The sequence below is a fragment of the Erinaceus europaeus genome, chromosome 13 (genome assembly GCF_950295315.1).
Source record: "Erinaceus europaeus chromosome 13, mEriEur2.1, whole genome shotgun sequence".
NCBI classification, from domain to species: Eukaryota; Metazoa; Chordata; class Mammalia; order Eulipotyphla; family Erinaceidae; genus Erinaceus; species Erinaceus europaeus.
Genome location: NC_080174.1, coordinates 35,167,455 through 35,187,587, shown reverse-complemented (window position 1 = coordinate 35,187,587; position 20,133 = coordinate 35,167,455). Strand labels below are relative to the sequence as shown.

The 20,133-nt window shown below is 38.2% G+C and overlaps 1 protein-coding gene across 2 annotated transcripts; it reads left to right on the top strand.

Moving 5' to 3' along the window:
- The first annotated feature begins 4,037 nt into the window (after positions 1 to 4,037).
- SLC35A1 (solute carrier family 35 member A1) lies at positions 4,038 to 20,063 on the top strand. 2 transcript variants are annotated; one of them, XM_060205498.1, is made up of 7 exons: positions 4,038 to 4,226; positions 6,919 to 7,071; positions 14,579 to 14,645; positions 17,031 to 17,207; positions 17,641 to 17,775; positions 18,140 to 18,219; positions 19,160 to 20,063. In XM_060205498.1, the coding sequence occupies exons 1-7, from the start codon at positions 4,137 to 4,139 to the stop codon at positions 19,322 to 19,324; spliced, it is 867 nt and encodes a 288-aa protein (XP_060061481.1). In that variant the 5' UTR covers positions 4,038 to 4,136; the 3' UTR covers positions 19,325 to 20,063. The 2 variants fall into 2 exon arrangements, with proteins under 2 accessions (XP_060061481.1, XP_060061482.1); XM_060205499.1 differs by lacking the exon at positions 18,140 to 18,219 and having other exon boundaries at positions 4,039 to 4,226.
- The last annotated feature ends 70 nt before the right edge of the window (positions 20,064 to 20,133 follow it).

Here is a 20,133-nt window from a genome sequence, read left to right as displayed (position 1 = left end):
AAATGCTTCCAGTTTTTCACCATTGAGTATGATGTGGCTGTAGGTCTGCTATATATAGACTCCACTATCTTCAGAAATTTTCCATCTATCCCATTTTTTGTAGTGTTTTGATCATAAAGGGATGTTGTATTTTGTCAAAGGCTTTCTCTGCATCAATTGATATGACCATGTGGTTTTTGGTCTTGCTTTTGTTGATGTGGTGGATCACATTGATTGATTTATGTATATTAAACCAACTTTGCATGCCTGGGATAAACCCCACTTGGTCATGATGGACAATCTTTTTGATATACTGCTGTATCTGGTTAGCTAGAATTTTGTTCAATATTTTTGCATCTATGTTCATCAGAGATATTGGTCTGTAGTTTTCTTTTTTGGTTGTGTCCCTGTCTGCTTTTGGTATCAGAGTGATGTTGGCATCATAGAAGCTGGCAGGGAGTATTCCAGTGTCTTCAATCTTCTGGAAGACTTTTAAAAGTAGAGGTATTAGTTCTTCTTTGAAGATTTTATAGAATTCATTTGTAAAACCATCTGATCCAGGACTTATTTTTGGGGAGATTTTTGATAACTGTTTCAATTTCATTAGCTGTGATGGGCCTGTTCATGTTATCCACTTCCTCTTTACTTAGTTTTGGAAGTTGGTAGGTATCTAGGAAATCGTTCATTTCTTCCAGCTTCTCTAGCTTGGTGGCATATAGTTGTTCATAGAAGCCTCGCATGATATGTTGAATTTCTGCGGTGTCTGTTGTGATATCTCCTCTTTCATTTATGATCCTATTTATTTGGGTCTTCTCCCTTTTTTGTTTTGTGAGTCTGGCTAAAGGTTTGTCGATTTTGTTTAACCAACATTTACTTTCGTTGATCTTTTATACGGTTTTCTTATTCTCAATGTTATTGATTTCTGCCCTAACTTTAGTGATTTCTGTCCTTCTGGTTGCTTTAGGGTTCCTTTGTTGTTGTTCTTCTAGGTCTTTAAGATGTGCAATCAGGCTGTTTATTTGTGCTTTTTCTTGTTTCCTAATGTGTGCTTGTATAGCTATGAACTTCCCTCTTAGTACTGCTTTAGCTGTGTCTGAGGTTTTAATGCCTCCATCTAGTCTGAATGACAGTCTAGCAGGATACAGTAGTCTTGGTTGAAAGCCTTTCTCATTGAGCACTTGATAGATATCTTGCCATTCTCTTCTGGCCTGTAGTGTTTGTGTGGAGAAGTCTGCTGCTAATCTTATGGGTTTTCCTCTGTAGGTGACTCTTTGTTTTTCTCTTGCAGCCTTCAGGATCCTTTCTTTATCCTTATTCCTTTACATTCTAAATATGATGTGTCTTGGTGACTTTAAGTCTGGGTTAATTCTGTTTGGGACCCTCTGGGCTTCTTGGATCTTTATGTCTTTGATGTTGTCTAGAGAAGTTTTCAGCTATTATGGCCTGAAGAATGCTTTCTTCCTCTCCCTCTCTTTCTTTCTCTGGAAAGCCAATAATCTGTATATTGTTTCTTTTGAAGTCATCCCATAAATCTCTGTTGTTGTTTTCAGCATCTATTAATCTCTTTTTGAGATCTCTTCTTTTTTAGTTGTCTCTAATTCGTCCTCAATCTTGCTAATTCTGTCTTCAGCCTCATTGATTCTATTCTCTCTGCTCTCTACTGTTTTCTGGAGTTCATATATTTTGTTACCCTGTTCTGATACTGTTTTAGCTTGTTCAGCTAATTGTGTTCTTAGCTCAGCTATTTCTTATTTCAGCTTTCATCTCTCTAATAACCTTGAGATAGTGTTTTCTTCCAGAGTTTCATTTGTTGTTCCTGTATTTCTGATTACAATTCTTTCAAACTCTTTACTCACTCCTGTGATTATTTCCTTAGCTAATGTTTGGATGTTGAACTCATCATTTTGTGCTTCACCCTTTGGGTGGTTTTTAGCTGGACTGTTGTCCTGGTTCATTTCTCCAATATTTCTTCTTGTTGGTTTACCCATTTTATATATTATGTTATGAGTTCCCTCTCTTAGTACTTTCCAAGTTACTGATTACTATTTCCTGGATTGATTTGTGTCTAAGTAAAGTAATTAAAGGGTTCACAGTGGTGGAAGTTAACAGCTGTTTCAATAGTATTTTAATCCCTGAGTTGGGGCTCAGTGGTTTAAAAGCCTCTTTTTTTTTTTTTTTTTTCTTCTCTGTAGGTTATGGGAGCCTGAGGGCTTCTAAACTCTAAGTAGGCTTCTTATCTTAATCACTGACTCCTGACCAAGAGATAAGGCAGAGTGTGGCAAAGATAGTCCAGTGGTTATGCAAAGAGACTTTCACAGCCCCACAGCTATGCCACTGAGGTATAGGTCTTCTCCTGAGTTTCCTGGTTAGATCTCTGTCCCCCAGTGTCCCTCCCTGCTGCTGCTCCAGATTCTGAGGGCAGTAGCAATGGAGACTCAGAGTTGCACTTGGTGAGTCTCTGGGGAGTCCTCTTCTTGCTTCAGCCGTCCCCTTGTTGGTGGAACAGACTGGAGGTGGTGTCTCAACTGATCAACTGCCGGACTGTTACCAGCCACTTAGTCTCTCCCTAGGCCCCTCTCTTTCACCAGGAAGATGTGTTTGCACTCGCCAGTGATTTGGTGGGTTCCTGTAGTTGTTCTAGTCCTGTCTTGTTTCGGTCCCAGGTGGTCTCCTTTGGTATTCCTAGTTGATCCGGGAGAGGAGAGAAACAGTTCTGCTGCTGCTCGTAGCCCCGCCTTTGTACCATTTAAATATAAATAATTTAATTAACAATGATTTTTATATGCTGACCATAAATTTAGAGGCTTATTGTGACTGTCAGTAATCTATGAATTGAAACAGCTCAGTCTCACAGCCTTCTGGTGGTGCATCCCGTGAGTACCCATTCATTGGGGAAACTGACGATCCTTCCTAGCCGACTGAATCCACATGGATCCCAGTCACTTTCAAAGCCAGCAACAAGCAGCTCCTGACAGCTTTCAACCTGATGCTGTTGACTGGCTACGGAAGAAGGGCAAACGCTAGAAGAAGAAGTCTCACAGCCTAAGAGGCAGTGTAACAGATAGTGTTGGCCTCAAGCATGAGGTTCTGATTTCAGTCCCTGGCATTGAATATATGGAATGATGCTTTTATTCTCTCTCCTTCCCTCTCTTTGTCATTAGTAAGTAAATCTTTTTAAAAAGAAAATAAACAGCTGAGTTTTTCCAACAAAATATTATGGTCCTTCAAAGATTATTGTGACTTCTAGTTGAGATCTTTTTGATAAAGCTCTTTATTTTTTTGGTGTTAATCTTAAAAAAGTGTTTTAAATTTACTTTCAGAAAATATGTGATATGATCTACAATATGGTAAAATGACAACCAGTTAGCTAGTTCCTCTTGTGCAAATGTAAGAATAGTTAACAGTACACATAAAAATGTGCATTCAAGTGGACATATATGTTACAGGTACAGTGGAATTTTATGTTATTAAATCATCCCAATTTTATGTATAATAATATACACATACTTGATTTTTGTGAGAGTAAACTGTAAATATTTATTGTCTACTGTTTTATAGGTAATGAACAAATTTATAACTAGCATTTACTTGAGTTGCTCAACTATCCAAAGTAACTTCTGTGATTACTTTTTTCTTTTGTTGCAATTAGAATCTATTATAGTAATAATAATAAAAAAGTTCTAAAAGGGATATGCAGACTGGTCAAATGAAAAATAATCAGGCTGAAATATAATAATTCAAGTGGTAGGGAATAAATTTATTTTCATAGGTAAATCAAGCAATTCTGGCTTCTAGTTTCTTAATATACTCAAAAAATTCTCAGAACTTTGACCAGAGGTTGATAATGGTAAACCTGATTGTTGTCATATTTTCCTAAATAGAAAATGTAATTTCTTTTATGAGACTGTACAATGGCATGTTTCTTTTAGCCTAGAATTTATTGAAAATTAGAAAAACGTAAGTTTGATAAATTGCATTAGTGAACTAAATGCAGTATAACATGTTACGTGTGAAGGAATATTATCAAAAGGATGTTTTTTAACTGTCTTCTTTACCCCTTGTCATTTTCTCCTTTTGGTTTTTAAAGAGAAACTGGTAGTCTGGGTAGATTCAAGGCATCTTTAAGAGAAAATGTCTTCGGGAGTCCCAAAGAACTGATGAAGTTAAGTGTGCCATCGTTAGTGTACGCTGTTCAGAACAACATGGCTTTCCTAGCTCTCAGCAATTTGGATGCAGCAGTGTACCAGGTCAGTGAGAATCTTTAAAAACTTTTTTTTAATGGTAAAAGATCATTATTAGAACCTCTTTGCACAGCATCAGCTTTTTTCTTGATAATCCCGTTAATGACATAAGATATTTGACCTTTCAATATAAACTTGATTGCCTTTTAACCCTTTGTGTTACAGAGAACTTGAAAGGGTGAGAATAGAGCTTAGAGCCTGTAAACACATACTTGGTACACATCCCAACCTTATTTTATGAGTGTAATATCATTTTTGAATATTTTTCCCCTAAGATTTATTTATTTACACGAGAGACAGGAAGGAGAGGGAGAGAGAAATAGAGAATATCAAGGAAGGGGCTGGATGGTGGCTCAGCTCTGCAAGTGGTGAAGCAGCGCTGCAGGTCTCTCTCGGTCTCCCTATTTCTGCCTGTCTCTATCCAATAACTAAATAAAGACGAGAGAAAGAGAAAGAGAGAGAGAGAGAGGATAAATATCAGAGCATCACTCTGGCACATATGAGGGTAGGAATTGAACTAGGGACCTCATGTTTCCAAGCCCAATCCTCTTAACTACTATGCAAACTCCTTGGCCTCTGGAATGTCTTTTTTTTTTTTTTAATATTTATTTATTTATTCCCTTTTGTTGCCTTTGTTGTTTTATTGTAGTTATTATTGTTGTTGTCGTTGTTGGATAGGACAGAGAGAAATGGAGAGAGGAGGGGAAGACAGAGAGGAGGAGAGAAAGATAGACACCTGCAGACCTGCTTCACCGCCTGTGAAGCGACTCCCCTGCAGGTGGGGAGCCGGGGTTCAAACCAGGATCCTTATGCCAGTCCTTGTGCTTTGCGCCACCTGCGCTTAACCCACTGCGCTACAGCCCGACTCCCTGGAATGTCATTTTAAGGATCCTTATTTTTCATTTGTTGTTTTTGTTTTCTTTTTGTTACATAATCTATTTCTCCAGGGTTGGCTGGTGGCACACTTGGTTGAATGCACACATTACAGTGCACAAGGACCGGGGTTGAAGCCCCCAGTCCCCACCTGCAAGGGGAAATCTTCATGAGTGGTGAAGCAGGGCTACCAGTGTCTTGCTGTCTCTCTCCCTCTCTATCTCCCCCTTCCCTGTCGATTTCTGACTTTCTCTATCCAAGAAATAAATAAAGATAATAATAAAAAAATCTATTTCTCCAAGTTGTTTTTGCTTTCCTGTTTGTTCTGGTCTCTTTTTCTCTAAGGTTTTCTAGTTTTGAACTGTCCTTGTGTTTATTATGGGAGATAGAATGCTGAGGGGAAGTTGTGAGCATGCTGTTGGGACTTGCTGACTTGGAGCTTTACTATAGAATGGTCAGATATCTCTTTGTTGGGAAGCCCCGTTTGCCCAAAGTGACTCAGTGCCCCAGAGAGTTGTCTCATTTCCTACTTGGTGAGTAAAAGTCTAGCTAGATCTAGGAGCAGAGTGGTGGACAGCTGAGGCTATCTGTATTCATAATTCACTAGGCATAAACATCCTTAATCTCCCAAGCTTTGTCTTCTTTAATTACAGAACCCTCCACTCTTGAAAATAGGTTCTGCTAGAATGAAGGAAAATCCTGAAGTGATTGAGTGGTAGGAGAGGAACATCTAGGGATTTGCTTTATTTTTTTCTATTATTATTATTTAGATAAAGAGAGAGGCAGAGAGGAAGTAGTGAAAGAGATCATAGCACCACAGCTTCCTTCAATGAGGTGGGGGCTGGGCTTGAACATGGGTCATATCCATATTAAAGCAGTTATCTAAGTGAGCAACTTTTGCTAGCCTGGGATTTGTTTCCTAAACAGCTTATAACCTTTCTTTTTATTTTATCCAAACTTCATTCACATAGCTATGAAAGTGTTTAATATTGTTGTTTCCTGAGCCTTGTGAAGACTTTACTTAGATTGTGGTGGTTCTCAACTTTGCTTACATCTAGTTTTGGATTTCAGTCTCTTGAACCAAAGAAGTCAGTTTCTGCTTATTCATCTGCTGTGAATACAAGTTTTAGAATGTAGCTACTGTTTTCTTCTCTTCTCCTCATAGTTATGAGTTTATGTTGAGTTTTACATAGAATTGCGTAGATTGGCATTTAAAGTTGCCCCTTGAATAACATGGGAGAGGGATCTCCCCCATCTAAAATCCTTGTATAATTTTTGACTCTTCCAAAGTTTTACTAATAGCCTGCTATTGACTATAAGTCTCAATAAAAGTATGTACAGTTGATTGATATTTTGTATGTTTTACAAATTACATACTTTATTCTTACAGTAAACTAAGAGAGAGAGAAATATTAAGTAGAATATAGGAGGGGTCAAAGAGATAGCTCACTAGATGGAGTGTGTACGGTGGAGTGCATGCCTTGCTATGTGTACAGTCCAGGTTTGAGCCTCAACATCACAAGGGAATTGGTTTGCCATGGGGAAAACCTTAGTATTGTAGTATGCCTCCCTTGCTCTTGTCTCTCTATTTGAACAGAAAAGGAAAAGGTCACATGTGCAAGACCCTGACTTAAGAAGAGCAAGAGGAAAAAGAAATAGGAAAATAGGGAAGAGAAAATACATTTCTAATACTATGCTGTTTGTTTATACTGTAGGTTTACATTGTTTAAGTCATGTATAAGTGAATTTGTGCTGTTCACATGTTGATTGTATTTGTGTTACAGACTAATGTTAACTAGGTTAATTCATTTCTTTTTGGTTTTAGGTGACGTACCAATTGAAGATTCCCTGTACTGCACTATGCACTGTTTTAATGTTAAACCGGACACTTAGCAAATTACAGTGGATTGCAATTTTTATGTTGTGTGGTGGAGTCACACTTGTACAGTGGAAACCAGCCCAAGCTACAAAAGTCATGGTAAGAAACAAAAACATATAATAACTAAATAATAAACTTCCTTAGTACACTTCCCTTACACATTTTAGATATTCACATTGATTTCTGCAGCACAATTATGTCTTTGATTGAAAATAATCTTTGCTGTGTAGATAGCTACCCCTACAAACACACTCACTCTCTCTCTCTCTCTCTCTCTGTCTCTGATTTAGGACAAACATAATAGCTAAAATATGGGAATACTCACATAGTATTAGAGATGAAAGACACCTTAATCTACCTCCTTTGTTTTATTTTTTTCAGTAAGATTATAATGTATAGTTCCACATCACACCCACTACCAAAGTTCTGTAGCCCCACCCTCCCACCTCCCAGAGATAACCACCATAGTTCTCACAAGTCTTCTAAGCTTGCTTCTGTTTTGTTTGGATTTTTTTTTTTTTTGGTGGGGGCAAGTTCATGTAAATCAGATCTCCAGATTCCATATGAGTGAAACCATCTGGTAGTTGTCTTTCATCTCTTTACTTATGTTGCTAAGCCTAATCACCTTCACTGCCATCCATTTTGTCCCAAAGGACACAATAGCATATTTTTTGATTACAGATTAGGCCATAACTTCTTTAGCCAGTCATCTGATGCTGGGTATTTAGGCTGCTTCCTCTCTTTGGCTACTGTAAATAATACAGCTATGAACATAGGTGTTGTTGTTATGTTCCTGGTTTTATTCTAATACTATCTCATTAAAAGTTGGAATTCCTTTGATTCTTTTTATGAGGGACTCCTCTAGTAATTCTTGCAGTGCAGGTTTGTAAGGTAAATTCCTTCAGTTTCTGGATGTTTGAAAAGATTTTTATTTCTCCCTCATATTTGAAGGGTAATTTAGCAGGATACAGAATGTTACTACCAATTCTTACCTTTATTTATTTATTTTATTTATTTCCCTTTTGTTTCCCTTGTTTTATTATTGTAGTTATTATTGTTGTTGCCATTGTTGGATAGGACAGAGAGAAATGGAGAGAGGAGGGAAAGACAGAGAGGGGGAGAGAAAGATAGACACCTGCAGACCTGCTTTACCACCTGTGAATCGACCCCACTGCAGGTGGGGAGCCGGGGGCTCAAACCAGGATCCTTAGGCCGGTCCTTGCACTTTGCACCATGTGCACTTAACCTGCTGCGTTACCACCCAACTCCCAATTCTTATCTTTTAATACTCTGAATATGCCATTCCATTTCCTCCTTGCTTGTAGGGTTTGTGATGAGAAATAGGATGAAAGCCTGATGGTTCTGCCTTTGTATGTGACTTTCTTCCTTTTCCTGGAAGCCTGCAATATTTTTTCCTTGTTCCTGTTTTTGGGTAGTTTTATAATGTGTCTTAGTGTATACTGTTTTGGATTAAGAATTTTAGGTGTGCGTTCACATTCTTAGATTTTTGTATTTTTAACATTGGTCAGGTATGGAAAATTCTCTAAAATTTCTTTGAATATGTTCACTTCTCTCTGCCTCTCTTCTTCCTCAGGGAGCCTAGTAACTCTGATGTTCTTCTTTCTGATGGTGTCTGCTTTTTAAAAAAAAATACAGATAGAGAGAAATTGAGAAGGAAAGGGGAGATAGAGAGACAGACAGATACCTGCAGCCCTGCTTTACCACTCATGAAGCTTTCCTCCAGCAGGTAGGGACCATGGGCTTGAACCTGGATCCTTGCACACTATAATGTGAGCACTTAACCAGGTGTGCCACTGCCTGGCCCCATGTCTGAGAAATGCTTCATTTTTTTAAACCTTTCCTCTCCAAGAGTTTTAAATTCAGAGTGACGGCGGATAGTCTCTTCTCCACCTGACTAAGTCTACTTCTGAGATCTTTTACTTCAGCCTGAACTGCATTCAGAGTGTCCTTTAGCTTCTGCAGTTCTGGTTTTTTTTTTTTTTTCTTTTCTTTCTGTACTTTGTAATTCTTTGGTAAAATGATCATTGAGTTCTTTAGTTTCTTGAATTGATTTCATAGTAAGTTTCCAGACCTCTGTTTCTGTCTTTTTTTTTTTTTTTTAGATCAGTGCCTGTCTGGTCATTTGGAGTTTCTGTTATTGCTGTCTGTGTACTTCTCAATTTCCACATTTAGTGCACCTTTCATTGTTGTGCCAGCAGGAGGCGCTGTGGCCAAAGTGTTTGATTTCTCTGTTTATATATTGGTGGGGGAGGGGAGAGTTTATCCTGAGTCACCAGATCAGTTCTGTGACCTTGATGTCAATATAGGGTCTCCCTGCTGCTGTTCTAGCCTCTGTGGGGCAACAGTATTGGAAACTCATGAAGTCACAGTTGTGAATGGGAGAGTTTTTAGGTGATTTTTTTTCTTTTTAAGTTTTCTGTTGCTTAAACTTGGACCTGGAAGTGGTGGTCTCAGCCACCAATCTCCCAATTTGGTGTAAGCTGTCCCTGAACATTTTAAAAAAAATTGTATTTATTAGTTTTTCATAAGTGATTTAATAATGATTGATAAGATTATGGGATAAGAGGGGTACAATTTCATACAGTTTCTATCACCAGAGTTCCTTATCCCATCCTCTTCTTTGGAAGCTTCCTTTTTTTTTGCCTCTAGGGTTATTACTGGGGCTTGGAATCCACTGCTTCTGTGGCCATACTTTTTTCCATTGTTGTCATCGTTTTTTCCTGCTGTTGTTGGACAGGACAGAGAGAAATTGAGATAGGAGGGAAAGACAGAGGGGGAGAGAAAGACACCTGCAGATCTGTTTCACTGCTTGTGAAGCGAACTCCCCCCCCTCCCATCCGGTGGGGAGCTGAGGGCTCAAACTGGGATCCTTGCACTGGTCCTTGTACTTTGCACTATGTGTGCTTAACCCTGTGCCACTGCCCAGCCCCCAGAAGCTTCCCTAATCTTTGACGGCTCTGCAAATATGGACCAAAGATCTTTATGGGGTACAGAAGGTGGGAGGTCTGGTTCGGTAATCGCTTCTCTGTGGGACATGGGTATTGGCAGGTTGATTCATACCCTCAGTCTGTTTCTATCTTTCCCTGGTAGTAGGGTAGGGCCCTGAACACTTTTTAGACTTGGGAATGGCTCCCACATTCCCTTTCTGTCCATAAGCCACATGTGTCTGTACTCACCTCTGGATTAGGTGGTTCCCTTCCTTCCTGCCCCAGCCCCTTTTTAAGATTCTTTAGATACAGAAATGGTACACCTCAGCTGCCAAACTCCAGGTCTGGTGGCAGCTGTCTCTTGAGTATAGCCTTTTAAGTCAGGAAATCTCTCCCTCACCTCTTTTCTGTTTATTCACCTGTGGCTTGGTGAGCTTCTGAAGAAATCCTTGTTGTATTTTGTTGAGTTTTCAGGAGATTTTCATCGTTTTTCCTAGTTGATCAGGGAGGGCAGAAAACAAGTCTGCTGCTACTCCATAGCCACACTTCTGGAAGTCTCCCTCTGTTTTATAGATGACAAAATTAAAGGCTAGAGAGATGAGGTAATTTCCATAGTTATTTAATAGCTAACCTATGTGGGGCCAGGAGATGGCTCATCCCGCAGAGCACACACTGTGACATGGGCGAGGACCGAGCTTTGAGGCCCCATGGAATCACCAAGCAAAGAGGAAGCTTCACAAATGGTGAAGGAGTGTCCTTTTCTGTCTCTATCTTTCACTCTCTATCTGGGGGAAAAGAAAAGTCCACACAGAGTTGGGCAGGTTTCCCATGCTCAATCTGAGGCGAGAAGAAGAGATAAAAAGAAATGAAACAAAAACACATGCCAACAAATAAATTCATTAACAGGAAGTACACACACATGCACGCACGCAGCAAGGGTAGAGTCTTAGGTAAGCAGAGAAGGGCTTTTGCTGGATGCCTTGGGCTTCAAACTCCTTGGCAGGTGCAAGCTGTTATGGGTGGAACTTCAGCTAAGATGCTGGATCTTAGTTCTTCTAGTAAGTGGCTCTACCCTGGAAACCATCGGTTGTGGAACAGATAACCCCCCACTTAGTTCACAGGAGTTCAAGATGAGGAGCTTATCAGCACATTAGGGCGAACTTCTCCTAAGCCCTTTTGCTGAAAGTTGAACTCAGGAAAGATGTGGTTGCTTTGTAAATGTTGGTATTTATCTGAAATATATCTCAGTGTCTTTTGTTTGTTGCTCCTACCTCTTGCTAGCTGCATTGTGGGATCATGGCCACTCTGGGTCTGGAGCTTGGTTAGGGCCCCCTCCTATAGAAACCACCCTCACTATCCTATTTCACGCCAAGGACTCACTGGTTCAGTACCATGTGCCTTGTTTTCTTCTTCCTCTCTGAGTGAATTCTTGAATTCTTTGTCTCCACCTGTGCAGATTAGATCCTTCTCTGCTGAATGTAGGTTTGTTGTCTACTTGGTTTTGTCCTACCTAAGCTATAATTCCACTGAAGTTTCCCCAGCAGCTAAGAACAACACACCTGTTCCCTAGCAGCCATATTGGATCCCTCTAAATTTTTTTATTTTGGAAGGCAGCTATGCTCACCACTATACTACCAATGCAACTAATTTTTAAAATTTTGGTGTCAGGACTTTCTACCTGTATGATTCCACTGCTTCCAGTGGACTCTGTTTTTCTTTTCAGAGATAGAGAGAAAAGGAGAGATACTACAGAACTGCTGCTGTTACGGAACTTTCCCTGGTACCATGCATGGTATCATTCCATGGTGCCAGAGGCTTGACCCTGGGTCCTTGAGCATGGTAAAGTATGTGCTCTACCAGGTGAGCTATCTTACAGCCCTTGGCTTAAAAAATTTTTTTTTGTATGATAGATGATTTCACATGAGAGGGAGAGAGGGAAGAGAGAAGCCAGAGGGTCAACCTGGAAACCATAGGTATTTGAAGTTCTGTATTATTGTTAGATGAGCTATTTTATAGCCCCTTGCTTATTTTTTGCTTTGATTTATTCAAGACCAGGGTTCATATCTCTTGTGAGTTTCATGAATCTGGCTATTTATTATTTGTGCTAAAATGACATGGCTGCTGTTTTCCAAGGCTTCTAGCTCATCACCCAGCAGCTTCTTATCAGCCAGAACTGAGTCCAGAGAAGCAGTGTTTTCACCATTAATTCCAACTGTAAAGAGATTAAACTGGCAGAGAAGAAAGCTAAGAATTGGGAGCCAGGTGGAGGCACACCTGGTTAAGTGCACACATTATAGTGTGCAAGGACCCAGGTTCAAGCCCCTGGTCACCACCTGCAGAAGGAAAGCTTCATGAGTGGTGAAGCAGGGCTGCAGGTGTCTTTCGGTATTTCTCCTTCTCTACCTCTCCCTCCCTTTTCAATTCCTGTCTCTATCAAATAATAAATAAAAGATTAAAAAGAAAGAAGGGAAAAAAGAAATCTTAAAAATAAAAAAAAGAAGAAAGCTAAAGAATTTACCAGACACTAATTTTTAGTGCCTTCAGTTTTCACAACCATTGTATTTCCTTATGTCTATGATAGTCTTGAAATTGGCATAGGAGCATCTGTGCTTATCAGCTCTAATCTATAGGAGTGGCTCTCAAACTCTCGTGTACATCAGGTGTAACTGGAAAGTTATAAAGATTATCGGCTCTATTCCCATAGTTTATGAATCAGTAGGCTTGGGATAGAGTATGCCAATTTTCATCATTACTAACAAGTTCCTTAGTGATATGCTGCTGGTAGTACAGAAACACTAGTCCATAATACCTACTACTTCTGTTTGTCTTCAAGAATTTCATACCAAGCATTTCCTCTCAGGAACCTACATTATTACTTTTTAAAGGATTTTATTTATTAATGAGGGAGGTAGATGGGGAGAGAGAGAACCAGAGCAGCACCCTGCTATGTGATGCCCAGAATCAAACTAGAACCTCATGTTTAAGAATCTAGTGCCTGGGAGTCGGACGGTACCACAGCGGGTTAAGTGCACGTGATGCAAAGCACAAGGACCAGCATAAGGATCCCAGTTCAAGCCCCTGGCTCCCCACCTGCAGGGGAGTCACTTCACAGGCGGTGAAGCAGGTCTGCAGGTGTCTATCTTTCTCTCTCTCTCTCTGTCTTCCCATTCGCTCTCCATTTCTCTCTGTCCTATCTAATGACAACAGTAACTACAACAATAATAAAAAACAAAACAAAACAAGGGCAACAAAAGGGAAAGTAAATAAATATATATAAAAAAGAATCCAATACCTAAAAAGACCTCTCAGACTGCAGAAGTGATACTCTCATATCAGACATTTGAACAAAGTATGTGCTTGTTATATTATAGTCATGTGTTTCAACCTGCTACAGTGTTACTGTTGGGATAGCTTCCCTTTTTGAAGACTGGTGAAAACTCCTGAGAGGAGTTAATGTTGTAACAACACACTGAGGCCCATATTATACATCTGTTAACATAGTCTATTATAAGTATATATACTGTCAGTCTTGCCCACATTTGTGATCTAAGAACCAGAGTTTCATTTTTTAAAATATTTATTTATTCCTTTTTGTTGCCCTTGTTTTATATTGTTGTAGTTATTGTTGTTGATGTCATTGTTGTTGGATAGGACAGAGAGAAATCGAAAGAGATGGGGAGGGCAGAAGGGGAGAGAAAGATGGACACCTGCAGATCTGCTTCACCGCCTGTGAAGCAACTCCCCTGCGGGTGGGGAGCTGTGGGCTCAAACTGGGATCCTTAGGCCGGTCCTTGTGCTTTGCACCACCTGCACTTAACCTGCTGTGCTACCGCCCAACTCCTCAGAGCTTCATTTTTTCCCCCCCATTTAATACATAACATGGTATGCTACTAATGTTTGATATCAATTCAAAATATAAACTCTTGAAAGTCATTTCTTTACCCAGTAGATGACAGGAATAAATAGAACTGTTATCTTTTCCATGATTGATGTTATTTGATGATACAAGTTAAAGAGACAGATTAACTATGAAAAGTTTCATACTAAGACAAAGGGTAAGTCTATGCTTTGGAAATATCAACATGGTATACTGGGCATGTACTGTATTTGGGGGTCTTGTCTGTATGTGATCCCACTGCTACAGATTGCTTTTTTATTCAGTTAGAGAAAGGGAGACAGGAGAAATACTACCAGAGCTTGGGGGACATATTTAAAATATATATACTTTTATGAGAGACAGACCAGAGCACCATTCTGATGTATTGGTGCTGGGGATAGAATCCAGGGCTTCTTGCATCTAAATCCTGTGCCCTACGGACAGACACTTCCTGGACCACATTTATTTTATTTACTACATATAAGATGAGAAAGTTTCACAACATATACATACTCACCCCAGAATACCACATTGGTGTGGGCAGTGCTGGGATGTAATGGGATTGAAGGCATTGAAGTAAAAACATACTAACTGAACTATTGCCCTGTCTGCCACAGTGTAGGATAAGTGTCTTCTCTTTTTTTGGCCCTATCTTATTCTGTATTACACCTGGGTCTGCTATGACATATACTTTCTGTAGAACTATATGAATTTTGCAGTCATTTGGTCTCTTAGATGAATTCTACTCATTAAAAAAACTTTTAAAACATTACTATTACAGGTGGAACAGAATCCACTGTTAGGTTTTGGTGCTATAGCGATTGCTGTACTATGTTCAGGATTTGCAGGTAAATCATAAAAGTTTCTTACTTTGTCAGTTAAAAACCCACTAGCAGTTTTATCCATTAAAGGTTTATCTTCTTGTAGTTGTTTATAGTTTGTGTCAGATGTTTTTTCAGTGAATATCAGGTACTGTTTAACTGAATTCAGTCCTTATTCACACTTGTATTTACCTGACAATATACTTTCTGTCATCTATGGTCCAGCCTAAGCCCCAGAAATGATGAAAAGAGAGGGACTCTGAAAATGGAGAGACTTAGTCTTTGAAAGGTTCACATGCCTCTTCATTTTCTTGGGACTGGCACTATCCTCAGGCTAGATTCTGCAACTGTAATGGGCTAGTTATCAGCTAGCATCTGATTTTCTCTACTAACCTCAAATTCCTCATTTCACTAAATTAGGAGTCATACGAAGTAGGGAGGGGATGGGATGTAGGGAGAAAGGAGAGTAACTTCATAAGTGAATGTAACAGCCAAAAAGGGGAGAGGGGATGAAAACTAAAATCAATGACAACAAACAGAAGTCTGGAATCATGTGTATTAAGAATCAGTCCTAGTGGGGGTTATATTGTTATGTGGAAATGTTATCCGTGTATAGACTATTGTATTTTACTGTTGACTGTAAATCATTAATCCCCAATAAAGAAATTAAAAAATAATCAGTCCCCCACTTAATGAAGCAACAAAGTATGAATGTTACATGTAGCATAAGAAATGCACTGTTTAAAAAATATTTTCACCAGAAAAGAAACATTTTTTTAAAGAGTATTTTTTTAAAGCTACTTATGATTATTTTCATTTGTGTTAGTTTAAGAATTAAAGTTTTTATTTCTGACTAAGAAAGTAGATTTGATATGGAATTAGATTGCTTATAAATACAGTGTGTGATAGGGGAAAACTAAATTTAGAATCATACGTAATGACAGTATCATACTGAACTTATGCTTAGAAACCAGATAATTAGAAACAGAACTTGGAGCTACCTCAAAACTAATATACTATTTGATTTCAAATAATTTTCAAGTAATTAAACATTTATACTCAACTTTTGTTTATCCTCTCAATACACAGTTGAGGAAATGGTAGATTATTTAATATCTCGTTGTTCTTGGAGTACTAATTAGCTACTGAATATCAAATAGTTAAATGATTTTCCCAGAGAGTAAATTCCCAGATAGTAAAAGGTAGAAATTAGAATAGTTATGTTTGTTCACATTCTCTGGCTACTTCCAACCCAAGTTCATTAAAAAACAACCTTGTTTTTCATTAGTGTTTTTTAGATGATTGTGGTTCTTAAGTCTCTAATAAGGTTTTTATAACCAAAATCTTTAATATCTTCTTTAAACCACATTTTAAAAATTTGAAACTTTTTTTGTTTTGTTTAAATATAAAACTTAGAGCACTAGCCTCAGGCTAGATTGTATCCCCCCCCCCTTTTTTCCCTTAGGGGCAGGGGTCATTTGTGTTTTTTGAGTATCTGAAGAAAGCAATAAATCCCCAAACTCCAAATACATGTGCACAAAATTTACCAACTATCAATAGTTCATGATTTCTTGGTTCTAATATTTGTATATGAACGTTTGTGAAACCCTGTCAAGGAAAATGGCTTCACTCAGCAAATTCTATTTGAATTTTATTTTTGCTTGTGTTACTTTGAAACATTTCCAAGTGAGAGCTATATAGATTATTTTGCAATGTTAGGAGTATTCATTACTAGGCATCTATTATAAGGGTATGTATGGTAACATAATTGACACTAGTAGTACAGGTTTTCAGCTAACCAAAGGAAATCATTTACTGGTATTAACAAATAGCTTTTTCAATCTGCTTTTCTTTTATATTAAATGTAGAAACTGTTAATGGTAACTGAAGTCTCCCATTAAATGTGGATTAGAAATTCCCCCCTAGATAATATAAACTTTTTTTTAATATTTATTTTATTTATTTATTCCCTTTTGTTGCCCTTGTTGTTTTATTGTTGTAGTTATTATTGTTGTTGTCGTTGTTGGATAGGACAGAGAGAAATGGAGAGAGGAGGGGAAGACAGAGAGGAGGAGAGAAAAACAGACACCTGCAGACCTGCTTCACCGCCTGTGAAGCGACTCCCCTGCAGGTGGGGAGCCGGGGTTCGAACCAGGATCCTTATGCCGGTCCTTGTGCTTTGCGCCACCTGCGCTTAACCCGCTGCACTACAGCCCGACTCCCGATAATATAAACTTTTAAAGGTACAAAGTGGCACTGTTGAGTATGGTGTTATAATTAATAATAAATATACATTTAATTTATGTAAAATGTCTGCTCCCCAAATGAATCTTAGTTATTCTATCTGTAGATTAAATGAAATATATTTTAAATTATCTTTATTTCATATTTGCATATCTAATTTTCTTTTAGGAGTATATTTTGAAAAAGTTTTAAAGAGTTCAGATACTTCCCTTTGGGTGAGAAACATTCAAATGTACCTGTCAGGGATTGCTGTGACATTAGTTGGCGTCTACTTGTCAGATGGAGCTGAAATTAAAGAAAAAGGATTTTTCTATGGTTACACATATTATGTCTGGTTTGTCATCTGTAAGTATATAGGAATTAAGGGTTCTGGGTAGATTTTTTTAAAGTTCATTTTAAGCTTTTATAGCATTTTGAAATTATTCCTTTGATACTGTGAACACCAGTTTGAAAATGTAATTTTGTTTTTATTGACATACTTTTGTATGTAGCTATCCCAAAGCAATTTTTCCCTTCACAATCAAAATGTAATGTGTTAGCAATAAATGTGTACAGTTTAGTCGTAGACCACATTGCCCTTTGGGCATCTGAAAAACAATGTTGTTTTGTGGAAATTACCCCTCCTTTCAGTATAAACTCTCTCAGATGACTCCTTCTAAGGAAAACACTATTTTCCTAGGTAAATTAGTATGGAATCTCTGGGGATGAAATTGCTTCACCATCACAGAATGTTCCATTTATTTGAGCATTAAGATTTTATTTCTTTTCTGTATACAAGTCTTGGCAAGTGTTGGAGGTCTCTATACTTCTGTCGTGGTCAAGTACACAGACAACATCATGAAGGGCTTTTCAGCTGCAGCAGCCATTGTGCTTTCTACCATTGCTTCAGTGGTGTTATTTGGATTACAGATAAGTATGTCTTATAGTCTGAATTAAGCTTTTACATAAGAATTTTGTACTTGGATATTTTCATCTTTTGTAAATATTGGTTGTAGTACTTACAGAAATTCCCAGATTTGTAACAATTTATTTTACAAGTTGTTCACAGAGAGGCTGTAATGGTCCTAGATTCTATATGAAATAGGAGCAGCTTACTCAAGTTACTTTTAGAAAGAGCAGTCAAGGCTGCTTTGTCTCTCAGGTATTAGATTTAATAAGAAACTAAAGTGCTATATGATGAGTGTAGTAAGATTAGCTGTGCAAGGACATAAATACAAGGGCCTTAGGAAATGATTAGTTTCAGTAGTGGAATTTGTATATGGTTTTTTATTTTGAAGACGGAGCAGAAAACCAGCACCACCACTCCACCCCACCCCCACCCCCCGCCAATGTGTGCCTTCCTGTTTTAGAGATGAGTGTAAGTTGAATATATTACAATAATCTAAATTTTCTTCTCCCCCTTTTAAAGATATCTGTGTGCTACACTTACAGAAAATCATTACTGTAGCTGGCATGCTGGCACCAGGCTATGCTAGTCCTTCTAAGATAATATCCTCTAGCTTACATCCAGCATTCAAGTTCACTTATGAATTATTTAAGCAGTAATGCTGACTTAACATTTCAGGTGCTTTTTTTTTTTTTTTAAAAAAATTTCTATTTATTTATTCCCTTTTGTTGCCCTTGTTGTTTTATTGTTGTTGTTGATGTTGTCATTGTTGGATAGAACAGAGAAAAGTGGAGAGAGGAGGGGAAGACAGAGAGAGAGGAAGAAAGATAGACACCTGCAGACTTGCTTCACCGCTTGTGAAGTGACTCCCGTACAGGTGAGGAGCTGGGGGTTCGAGCCGGGATCTTTACGCTGGTCCTTGCACTTTGCGCCACATGCACTTAACCCGCTGTGCTACCGCCTGACTCCCTGTAAATTAGTATATTTTTTAAGTGGTCCAGCACAGGCATAATTGTATTTTTTTGAAGGTGTGTTCTCAACATAGGTGGGGGAGATAGCATAATGGTTGTGCAGAGAGGCTTCAAAGGCCCAGGTTTATTCCCCAGTGCCACCATTAGCCAGAGCTGAGCAGTGCTCCTATAAAAAAAGGGAATAAAACATAAAAAGTGTGTGTTTTTAGTGATTGCCTCTCCCTGGATTTTAGTACCTTTTTTTCTTGGGGAGGGGATTATGGAGGGAAGAATAGGGTTATAATTGGTGTTCTTTCCATAACCATGCCATCATAAAAATAATACATAGATTCATTTTGCATCTGAACTGATGGTGTAAATTCACAACCGAGAGTTTTCAAAATTATTATTGTCACATAAGTTTAAGGAAACTTAAGCTGTCTTTCTTTTTCCTTTTTCAGCACTCACCTTTGCTCTGGGTACTCTTCTTGTATGTGTTTCTATATATCTCTATGGATTACCCAGACAAGACACTACATCCATCCAACAAGGAGAAACTACATCTAAAGAGAGAGTCATTGGTGTGTGATTTCAGCCTCAAAAGAAACTGTACTAATACTAAATAGTTTGTGTTAACCTAGAGCCTTAAGTCAATCTTAGAAGGTAGGTTATACAATAACAATCAACTGTGTAGCATACAAATTTACAAGAAAGCTATCTGAATGAATTGGTACCAAGATTTAATGTGACCTAAGGTCAATCTGTTTTGTTTTAGGATGTTTTTTTTAATTGTATATATAATGTACATATAAAGTATGGAGATGACATGGTGTTAAAAATCATGTGACGCTACAATAGTCAAATAACTAGGTTTGGGGAAGGGTTAAAGTGCCAAAGCCATTTCTGCACTAACAGTTCTCTTGTCAGGTACCAGGGGGAGAAGGACAGCCCTCCTTATTCTCCAGTTCACCTAGAGTGTTTTGTTCAAGTGGTAGTAAGGATCTAGGTCTTTTCTTCCAAACAGAAACAAAAACAAGACAAGCTCGATCAGAAACAAAATGAATGTGTAACTTTACAAATGGAATCGATTTCATAGCTCAGATGAAGATTTCTGGGTAGTGACTGAGTACTCCTCTAAGTGCTGTATTTGTGCCATTCATTGTCTAGATCCATTTTTTCTTGCTCTTAGATGATATACTTTTCTTCAAAAAAAAAAAAAATTTCTAATGTCACTTTTGTAACTTTTTTTATGAAGTATGTTTAATTATTGGGCTCTCAATAATTTGTGAGATTTCAGTGTTTTTAAGAAAAGTTTCTATAACATTAATGGGGAAATTAAGCAATAAACTTAATTTATTTATATGATTCCTGTTTGTTCAATTTTGAGTTGGTTGTCAGATAAGCTGTGACTTATTTTCCTGTTTTTCAGTGCAAA

Coding starts and splice junctions, on each gene's coding strand:
- SLC35A1 (XM_060205498.1), top strand. CDS start 4,137: ATGAAGTTAAGTGTGCCATCGTTAGTGTACGCTGTTCAGAACAACATG. Junction 17,776..18,139: donor GTTATTTGGATTACAGATAA/GTATGTCTTATA, acceptor TTTATTTTGAAG/ACGGAGCAGAAAACCAGCAC. Junction 18,220..19,159: donor TTCCTGTTTTAGAGATGAGT/GTAAGTTGAATA, acceptor TTCCTTTTTCAG/CACTCACCTTTGCTCTGGGT.